An 11,121-nucleotide genomic window follows, 5' to 3' on the forward strand; every position below is an offset into this window, starting at 1 on the left:
CAGGGAAAGAGGGGAACAGTCAAGTACAGGGAGAGAGGGGAACCGTCAGGTACAGGAAAAGAAGGGAACAGTCAGGTATAGGGAAAGGGGAACAGTCAGGGACAGGGAAAGGGGAATAGACAGGGACAGGGAGAGAGGGGGAACAGTCAGGTACAGGGAGAGAGGGGAACAGTCAGGTACAGGAGAGGGGGGAACAGTCAGGTACAGGGAGAGGGGGGAAACAGTCAGGTACAGGGAGAGGGGGGAAACAGTCAGGTACAGGGAGAGAGGGGGAACAGTCAAGTGAAGAGAGGGGGAACAATCAATTACAGGGAGGGTAACATTCAGATACAGAGAGAGGGGGAACAGTCAGGTACAGGGAAAGAGGGGAACAATCAGTTACAGGGAGAGAGGGGAACATTCAGGTAGGGAAAGAGGGGAACAGTCAGGTACAGAGAAAGGGGAACAGTCAGGTACAGGGAGAGAGTGGAACAGTCAGGTAGGGAAAGAGGGGAACAGTCAGGTACAGGGAAAGGGGAACAGTCAGGTACAAGGAGAGAGGGGAACATTCAGGTAGGGAAAGAGGGGGAACAGTCAGGTAAAGAGAGGGGGAACAATCAGGTACAGGGAGAGAGGGGGAACAATCAGTTACAGGGAGGGTAACATTCAGATACAGAGAGAGGAGGAACAGTCAGGTGCAGGGAGAGAGGCGAACAGTCAGGTACAGGGAAAGAGGGGAACAATCAGTTACAGGGAGAGAGGGGGAACAGTCATGTACAGTCAGGTACAGGGAAAGAGGGGAACAGTCAGGTATAGGGAGAGAGTGGGAACAGTCAGGTATAGGGAGAGAGTGGGAACAGTCAGGTACAGGGAAAGGGGGGAACAGTCAGGTACAGGGAGAGAGAGGAACACTGAGGGGAACAGTCGAGGTACAGGGAGACAGGGGAACAGTCAGGTACAAGGAGAGAGGGGAACAGTCGAGGTACAGGGAGGGGAGCTGCAATGCCACGGGCAGAGAGAGGGGGCGCTGGCGGCTCCCAGCTGCTGCCCCGCGGTCTCGGTCTCTGCAGCCGACGTCCTTGGCCCGAGTTTCCCGGTGACACCGTGTTGGCCGATGCGGCCTCACCGTCTCCAATGCAATACGTTTCTCAGCAGAATGCTCTGTCCCATCCGAGCCAGCTCATGCCCCCGCAATTCGGCTATGTGATCCTGGTGTTTATCTACAGCTGGGTTATGCTGGCGTACCTGGGAATGAAAGTGGGAATCGCCAGGAAAAAATACAATGTCAAGGTAAGTGAGAAAGAAACTCCCTCCACCTCCAGCACAGGCCTGACCTTTGACCAGTAAATTACAAACTATATTAAAATATAGTTAGTTAGTGAGCTCGGCAACATAATTTGAAGCATTCTTAGAAAGCTTAGATCTGTTTAGTTGGAAGAATTTATTTGGATTAGTTTTTCATTGACTGTCTTTAACAATGGATTTTTGAAACTGAAACATTGACAAGAGTTCTGGAATTGGGTTGTGGAGTCGTTTATTAGCTTTGTAATAATACATTATATTTCTTTCCAGTATCCAGACATGTACAGTGATAAGGACCCACTATTCAACTGCATTCAACGAGCACATCAGAACACATTGGAGATATATCCTCAGTGGCTGATCTTCCAACTAATAGCTGGAGTTGTCTACCCGGTAAGGATGAGGAAAAGGCATTGTAGCTCAAAGAAATATTCTGCCATAAATAATCTGTGCTATCTTTATCCATGCTGCTTTTTAACTAGTAAGGTAACTAGTTCCATGCTACTGAAAGTGGGATACCTCTTCAGCTCTTATCTAAAGGACTGTATAATTCATGAGTTTATAATTAATACTGTTTTGTTTCCACAAAGAACAAATAATACATAATTGAACTTTATTTCTATGTGCATTGATGCATAAAATTGATTCTTCAACAAATTATTTCCTGATTGATATAACTTTAGCTTGCTGAAAATTGCTGTTCAATTTCTTTTTTATTCTTTCACGGGATGTGAGCATCACTGGCAAGGCCGGAATTTGTTGCCCATCCCTAATTGCCCACGAGAGGGTGGTGGTGATCCGCCTTCTTGTATCACTGCAGTCCACGTGGTGTAGGTACACGCAGAGTGATGTTAGGAAGGGAGTTCCAGGATTTTGATCCAGCAACGATGAAAGAATGGTGATATAGTTCCAAGTCAGGATGGTGTGTGGCTTGGAGGGGAACTTGCAGGTGGTGGTGTTCCCATTTGTCTGCTGCCCTTGTCCTTCTTGGTGGTAGTGGTTGAGGGTTTGGAAGGTGCAATTGAAGGAGCCTTGGTGAGTTGCTGCATTGCATCTTGTAGATGGCACACACTGCTGCCACTCTGCATCAGTGGTGGAGGGGGTGAATGTTGAAGATGGTGGATGGGGTGCCAGTCAAGTCGGCTGCTTTGTCCTAGATGATTTTGAGCTTCTTGAGTATTGTTGGAGCTGCACTAATCCAGGCAAGTGGAAAGTATTCCATCACACTCCTGACTTGTGTTTCGTGGATGGTGAACAGGCTTTGGGGAGTCAGGAGTAGAGTTACTTGCTGCAGAATTCCCAGCCTCTGACCTGCTCTTGTAGCCACAGTACCTATATGGCTGGTCCAGTTCAGTTTCTGGTCAATGTTGAAAGTGGGAGGTTCAGCGACAGTAGTGCCATTGAAAGTCATGGGGAAATGGTTGAATTTTCTCTTGTTGGTGATGGTCATTGCCTGCCACTTGTATGGCACGAATGTAACTTGCCACTTTTCAGTCCAAGCTGAATGTCATTTGGGTCTTGTTGCATATGGACATGGACTACTTCAGTATCTGAGGAGTCACATTGGAGTCACGTTGTGAAATCATTAGCGAACATCCCCACTTCTGACCTTGTGTTGGAGGGAAGGTCATTGTTGAAGCAGCTGAAGATGGTTGGGCCTAGGACACTGCCCAGAGGAACTCGTGCAGTGACATCCTGGGACTGAGATGATTGACCTCCACAACCACAACCATCTTCCTTTGTGCTAGGTATAACTCCAACCATCGGAGAGTTTTCCCAATTCCCATTGACTTCAGTTTTACTCGGGCTCCTTGATGCCACAATCTGTCAAATGCTACCTTGAATTCAAAGGCAATCACTCTCACCTCAGCTCTTGAGTTCAGTTCTTTTGTCCATGTTTGGACCAAGGCTGCAATGAGATCAGGAGCTGAGTGGCTAAGGCGGAACCCAAACTGAGTGTCAGTGAACAGGTTGTTGCTGAGTAAGTGCCACTTGATAGCACTGTTAAAAATACCTTCCATCACTTTACTGATGATTGAGAGTAGACTGATGGAACAGTAATTGGCCAGATTGGATTTGTCCTGCTTTTTGTGTACAGGACATATCTAGGCATTTTCCATATTGTCGGATAGATGCCAGTGTTGTAGCTGTACTGGAACAGTTTAGCTAGAGGCGCGGCCAGTTCTGGAGCCGGAATGTTGCCAGGCCCCATAGCCTTTGCGGTATCCAGTGCCTTCAGCCATTTCTTGATTTCGTGTGGAGTGAATCGAATTGGCTGAAGACTGTCACCTGTGATGTTGAGGACCTCAAGAGGAGGCCGAGATGGATCGTTCACTCGGCACTTCTGGCTGTTGCAAATGCTTCAGCCTTGTCTTTTGCACTGATGTGCTGGGCTCTGCCATCGAGGATGGAGATATTTGTGTAGCCTCCTCCTTCTGTTCCTAATTGTTCTCTACCATTCATGACTGGATGTGGCAGGACTGCAGAGTTTAGATCTAATCCGTTGGTTGTGGGATTGCTTAGCTCTGTCTATCACATGCTGCGTCTACTGTTTGCCATGCAAGTAGTCCTGTGTTGTAGCTTTGCCAGGTTGACACCTCATTTTTAGGTATGCCTGGTGCTGCTCCTGGCTTGCCCTCCTGCACACTTCATTGAACCAGGGTTGATCCCCTGACTTGATGGTAATGGTGGAGTGGGGGATATGCCAGGTTATGGATTGTGGTCAAATACAATTCTGCTGCAGCTGACGGCCCACAGCGCCTCATGAATACCCAGTTTTGAGTTGCTAGATCTTTTTAAAATCTATCCCATTTAGAATGGTGGTAGTGCCACACAACACAATGGAGGGTATCCTCAGTGTGAAGATGGGACTTCATCTCCACAAGGACTGCGCAGTGGTCATTCCTTCCAATACTGTCATGGATGGATGCATCTGCAACAGGTATATTGGTGAGGACAAGGTTAGATAGGTTTTTCTCTCGGCCCCCTCCCCACCTTCCGCAGACCCAGTCCGGCTGCTATGTCCTTTAGGACTTAGCCAGTAGCGGTGCTACCGAGCCACTCGGTGATGGATATTGAAGTCCCCCACCCAGAGTATATTCTGTGCTATGTCCTTGCCACCCTCAGTGCTTCTTCCAAGTGGTGTTCAACATGGAGGAGTATTGATTCATCAGCTGGGGGCAGGGGGAGCAGTTGTTGGTAATCACAAGTGGTCTCTGTGCCCATGTTTGACCTGATTCCATGGACTTTATGGGGTGCGGAGTCAATGTTGAGGACTCTCAGAGCAACTCCCTCCCGCTTGTATGCCACTGTGCCACCACCTCTGGTGAGCCTGCCCGTGGGACAGGACATACCCATGGATGATGTCTGTAAGGTATGAGTCTATGAGTATGATAATGGCAGGTTGTTGCTTGACTTGTCTGTGGGACAGCTTTCCCAATTTTGGCACAAGCCTCCAGATGTTAGTCAGGAGGACTTTGCAGGGTTGACAGGGATGGGTTTGCCATTGTCATTTCCAGTGCTTAGGTCAATGCCGCAAATTGGTACTACTCAGTGGCTTGCATTTAAGAGTCACATTGCTGGGCGTCTGGAGTCACATGTAGGCCAGACTAGGTCAGGACGGCAGATTTCCTTCCCTAAAGGACAATTACTGAACCAGATGGATTTTTACAACAATCGACAGTGGTTTCATGATCACCATTACGGAGAGCAGCTTCTTTTAAATTCCAGATTTATTAATTGAATTTAAATTCCACCGGTTACCATGATGGGATTTGTATCTGTATCCCCAGAGCATTAGCCTGGGCTACTGGATTTCTAGTCCAGTGACATTACCACTATGCCACAGTCTCCCCTATATTGATCCCTGTGTTCAATGTTGCTCAGTGTGTCTTGCCTCAGTTTAATGGAGGGGAATGTTCCTGCAGCAGTGACATATTTTCCCTCGGAACTAAAGTTAATACTTACTGTCCCACAGACCACAAACGAATCTGCATGCGCTGCCTCATCCTTCTGCTGAACGAAAATTGAATGTGACAGGGTAGGGGTAAAATTGGGCAGGTTGGCATACTTAGTTACACTTTTACCAGAGTAAAGAAATTTCTCCTGAATTCCCTGTGGGATTTATTAATGACTCATAAATATATGAAGTATACAAATGAAAAAGAACAAGAAATCTGCAATTTGTACTACAGCTTAGAAACATCTCAAAGTGCATTGTGTACTTTGAAGTGCAGTGACTTTTGGTATATACTGGGCAGACATTTCCTGCACGAGAACAGAAGATATTAATTTTAAACATGCACACGAAACCTAGTTTACTGAGTATTTTCAATTGATTTTTATCTCTTAACAATATCCTTCATTGTGGCTTATTGCATATGCTGAACAACAAAATAATCTAGTTTGCTTAATATTTCACAGATCACAGCTTCTGTGCTTGGTATCATCTGGGTAACCAGCCGATTTACGTATGCATGGGGATATTACTCAGGGGGTACGTATTATTCAAATTCCTTTTTTCTATGCGTCTTATATTTTGGAAGAAAACAAATATATAGTAGAGAAATAAAAATATCAATCTTATTTTAAAGTTCCATATGTACCATAAGGCCTTGCATTTCTGTATCACAATGATATAGCACAGGAGGCCATTGTGCCTATGCCAACTCTTTGGTAGATATCTAATTAATCCCACTCCCCTGCTCTTTCCTCATAGCCCTGTCATTTTCCCCCCTTCAGGTATTCAGCCAGTTCTCTTCTGAATGTTAGTATTGATACTAGGATTCTACCACCCTTTCAGGCAATGCATTGCAGATTAGAACTTGCTGTGTATCTCAGAAAAGTATCAGTGTCCTTTATTTATGATAAATAATTAAGGTCCAATGCAAATGCAGTTGCCATTTCCACAAACAGAAAGGAAGTGAAGAGCTAGTTGATCTGCTTTTGCCTATATTGATTGAGGGAGGAATTTTGGCCAGGACCCTGGTAGAGTTCCCAACTCTTCTTTGATTAATACCATGGAACCTTTAACGTCCACCAAAACCACAAACAAGCAGGCTGTATCTTGGCTTAATGTCTCTTCTGAAGGATAACTTCTCCAATAATGCAGCAATAAAATGCTAGTTTCTGAAGAGGAGTTTGAACCCACCTCCTAACACAGAAGCAGACATTACCAAATGAGACAAACTGGCACATAGAGTCAGTATTATCAAAAAATGCTAAATAGCAGAAAAGCAATCGGTGTTCCTCACAATCAAAATGTGGTATCTTTTTAGCTAGTGTAGAATGCTTTTGGTGAAGTAGTTTGGTGTCAGTAGTTACATAATGATGCAGATGTGCTAATCTAGAAAAGTCAAAAGCTGACCAACAGCTACAAAAAAAGCTAACAACCAAACAAAAAGCCTTTAATGTGGGCCTTATGACACAGACCAGCTACTTCCACCTCTGTGTAATATCACTTACCTGCACCCATTCCTCATTCCAGCTGCTGCTGAAACTCCCATTTCTGCCTTTATCACCTCCGGACTCAATTATTACAGTGCTATCCTGGGCAACCTCCTATCCTTCATAAACTTGTCCAAAATTCTGCTGCATGTATTCAATTCTGAATCAAGTACTGCTCCCCATCATCCCTGTTCTTGCTGATCTACATTGGTTCTCGGCACCACAACACCTCAAATTTAAAGTTCTCAGGAACAGGAGTAGTCCATTCAGCCACAAGTTTGTTCCACCAATCAATTCAATTATGGCTGATCTATATCATAACACTATCTACTCACCTTGGCTCCATAGCCCTTAACACTGGCCTAACAAAGATTTAACAATCCCAGTTTAGAAATTTTCAACGGACCGAGCCTCAACAGCTTTTTGGGGAAAGAGAGTTCCAGATTTCCACTACCCTTTAAGTGAACAAGTGCTTTCTGACATCACCCCTGAACAATCTAGTTCTAATTCTAGTTCTTGTGCTGGACTCTGTCACCAGAGGAATTAGTTTCTCTATCTACGCCATCAACTCCTTTCATCATCTTAAACACCGTAATTAGACCACTCCTTAATCTTCTATATTCAAGGGAACACAAGCCAAGTCAATGTAATCTGTCCTCATCATTTAACCCTTTTAGCCCCAGTATCGTTCTGGTGGATCTGCACTACAGTCCCTCCAAGGCCAATATAATCTTCCTGAGGTATGGTACCAACTGAACACAGTGCTCTAAATGGGGTCTAACCAGAGCTTTACAACTGTAACATAACTTCCATCCCGTTGTATTCCAGCCCTCAAGATAAAGGCCAATATTCCATTAGCCTTTTAAATTATTTTTGATACCTGTCCACTAGCTTTTACTGATTTATGTATTTGGACCTCCAAATCTCTGCTCATCCATTTTTCTACCTTCTCACCATTTGGAAAATACTCTGATCTACCTTTCTGAGGTTCAAAGTGAACAACCTCACACTTACTCCTGTGCTGAACTTCATCTGCCATTGTTTTGCTCACTTAATCTACCAATGTGTGTTCCTGTTTACACTATTTACTGCACCACCTAACTTAGTGTTGTCAGCAAACTTAGCTATATGGCTCTCAATTCCTTCATCCAAGTCATTTATAAGTGTGGTGAAAGGCTGGGATCCTGGCTCAGATCACTGGGGAACACCACTAATCACATCCTACCAATTTGAGTACATACTCATTATCTCTACCTCCCTCCTCCAATTCAATGAACTCTCATTTTTCTTTCAGTCTGTTATGTGGAACCTTGTTGAATACCTTCTGGAAGTCCATATAAACATCATCCAGAGATGCTCCCTTATCTGCACTTGTTACCTCCTCAAAAAACGAGACATAACTTGCCCTTTACAAATCCATGCTGGCTCTCTGATCAACTCATGTTTAAATTCCTTCACGGTCTTGCCCCTCTCTGTCTCTGGAACCTCCCCCAGTTCCACAATCCCGACCCCCTGCATCAAACTCTTAATTCTTGACTCTGACTTCTTTTGCACTTCCCCCTCCCTTGTACCCCAGTATTCGCAGCCAGTGAGGCCCTACTCTGGAATTCCCTCCATAAACTACTGTACCTCTTGATCTCCCCCTTGAAGACCCTTCATAAAATCTGTTTCTTTGACAAAGCTTTTGGTCACCTCTCTTTTTTTTGGTTACGCCTTTTCAAAGTGCCGTGGGACATTTTAACCTGTTAAAGACATTACATAAAGCAAGTTGTCGTTTCCATGACCTGCATTTTCTGTATTAATTTCATATCTGTTGCATTTGCAGTCTTATTCCTCTTTATCAATGTTTGCTTATTCTCACATTTTTGTTCACGTGGCCCTCTCCTGTCTTTTCACATCTTACTACTTGTACATTCCTACCTCTGCATCATGTCACAGATAATCTTTTATATGATTTGTCTTAAGTCAGCTTAAGGTCACTTAATCCATTAACTCCCTCTCCAATCAGTATATTTGTTGATTCTCTCCCTTTTCTAACCTTAACAAAATACCCATTTACCTTCCTTTCTGGTTAAGGCTTATACATCAAAAAAGTTGTAACCTATTGTGTCTCTTTACAGTTGTTGCCTGATTGCCTGAAATACACAACCAGTTTGTTTTTGTCATTGTCTTCTTTTGATTTACCTAAATATCACTGTTTTCCCTTTCCTGCTCTACCTCTTTGATTTTCTCATCTCTGCCCTGTAAACATTCAGCGAGCTGTCCTGAAGCCTTTGATTCCTTCCAGCCTCCTTTCTCTGCACGTGGCCTGCAAATAATGACAGGCCTATGAAGTTCACTGGACCACAAGATAACAAGCTATGAAACTCCTGCTTCCACAAAAAAAAGGTCCAATATTTCTCCTTTATAACTCCACTAAACCATATAAAACTTACTCTTTTTAAAAAAAATTGTTGCATGTAGTGTTTGCTATTTCATAATGAAACCATGTTTTAAATTATGTACTTTGGTTCAGCTACGTTATCTTCTTTTTCTTCACAGTGCCAGAGAAAAGAATGAATGGTGCCTATGGATACATTGGTCTGCTGGGAGTTATTTTCCTGTCTATAGTTATCGCTTTTAAAACCCTCATTGGAGGAGGATAAACAGAGCCATTATACCTTCTACCTCCATGCTGGATGTAGGAAAATAATTGTGACTGGCGGCACAGCACTTAGGATTTGTACATATCCAGCCATTTTGAAATGAGTATCATCTTAACCACTTCCTGCTATTTGTTTAATAGCCAATCCTTTTTAATATTGTCAGCTAGTGATGGGAGTTTTCTTCAAGATGTTAAGCATTCCATTTTGATTAGATTCTGTGGAACAAAACAGGTTTTCTATTCCACTTCACAAAAATGATGCACTGCAAATTATTAAAAAAGTTGCATTTTATAAATTGGATAATTATAGCTAAACCCCAGCAGAAAATCACATTCCACATATTTTTACAAATAATTGGGCAAATGGCTGTTAGATCCTCTGCTGTAAACTAAGAATTCCTGTTTACTCCAGTTAAGGGTATATAATTCATGGTAGTTTAAATTGAAAGTATAATCTTGAACTAAGTTTAAGTTTTTTTTTCTCGCTATGCTTAATTCCAGTCCTAAGGGTGCTCAAAATTTCAAATTTGACCTCATAGCATCAGCATGCATTATGAAGTTTTGAATTTAAATCAATTGAAAGGTAATAAACAGATAATGGTAAAGTGTACAGCAGGATGAACATCTGAAAGAGAAAGATAGGTTAACAGGTTGGGGGAGTGATTCATCAGGATATCCATACAACTTTGAGTTACCTCAAACATACATGCATATTTCTTTCAAATGTTCATTGACTTGTACATTTCCAGCATCTCCTGTTTTTAAAATCAGATTTACAGCATGATTAAAAGTTGTCAGTTTAAAATTTGATTCAGATGCAGATTAAATAATGAAATGCCTTGAGCTATAATTTTGTCTTGCTTAGTTTTCTACAGAAATACTAAATAAGCATTTATCAGGACCTTACTTTGATTTCTACATTTTTAATGTTTTATTTTTGTGGATGTGATGTGGCTTCATATGTTTCACATTTTATTTCAAATTAAAAAATCGATTTTAGAAACAATGATTGGTTTGGGGTTTTTCTAAAGTTACATTTCAGAAAAATCAATACTTTTATCCACAAAAGTGAGCACTCAGTAAGAAATCTTTCTGTACAATTTAATCTGCTTATGGACAGCAACAAGCCACTCTTTTCCTATTCACATTGCAGGCTGATGGAGAAGAATCAAATGGTATAACTTTTTATATACTACAGCAAGACATTGGCAGGTAAAATTCTTTAGGCTTATGAATTATACTGAACCGAACTACACAGTAACCAAGTTAAAAGGCCGAATGATATGAATCAGCAACGTTGGTTCAAAAAGCACTGTGCATTTTGTAAATGAGTCAGATGAAGTTAAATGTCCCTCTTAATAGTGCTGCTTTACATCATGTCTGAGTTTATCCAGTTTGTAACTGCATCTTACAAATATGCAAGTCACAAGCCAATATCCTATTATCTAAATCTAACTAGAGCAATGGTAGGGATGGTACAAAGTTTCTTAAGTTAGGAGGGGGGGGAAAAAAACATTCCCATTTGCTGTCTGGGAATCACTGTTGGAAGTGTGTAGGCATCAAAGATCAGAGCCAGCTTGACTGCCCATGGTTAAATAGCCAATACTATTTAGATGCAAAAGATATTCATTTGGGTGAGGTGCCCAAGACCTGTATCATAGAATCAGACATTTACAGCATGGAAGGAGGCCATTTGGCCCATCATATTCTGTCGCTGACAAGTAGCCATTCAGCCTAATTCCACTTTTGGT

The 11,121-nt window shown here is 42.6% G+C and overlaps 1 protein-coding gene across 1 annotated transcript; it reads left to right on the top strand.

The window, feature by feature from the left end:
• The first annotated feature begins 1,017 nt into the window (after positions 1 to 1,017).
• On the top strand, positions 1,018 to 10,376 carry mgst3b (microsomal glutathione S-transferase 3b). The gene is made up of 4 exons (XM_068011351.1): positions 1,018 to 1,269; positions 1,552 to 1,674; positions 5,704 to 5,776; positions 9,268 to 10,376. The coding sequence occupies exons 1-4, from the start codon at positions 1,114 to 1,116 to the stop codon at positions 9,369 to 9,371; spliced, it is 456 nt and encodes a 151-aa protein (XP_067867452.1). The 5' UTR covers positions 1,018 to 1,113; the 3' UTR covers positions 9,372 to 10,376.
• Positions 10,377 to 11,121: the final 745 nt, after the last annotated feature.

The sequence above is a fragment of the Heterodontus francisci genome, chromosome 31, assembly GCF_036365525.1.
Source record: "Heterodontus francisci isolate sHetFra1 chromosome 31, sHetFra1.hap1, whole genome shotgun sequence".
Lineage (NCBI taxonomy): Eukaryota > Metazoa > Chordata > Chondrichthyes > Heterodontiformes > Heterodontidae > Heterodontus > Heterodontus francisci.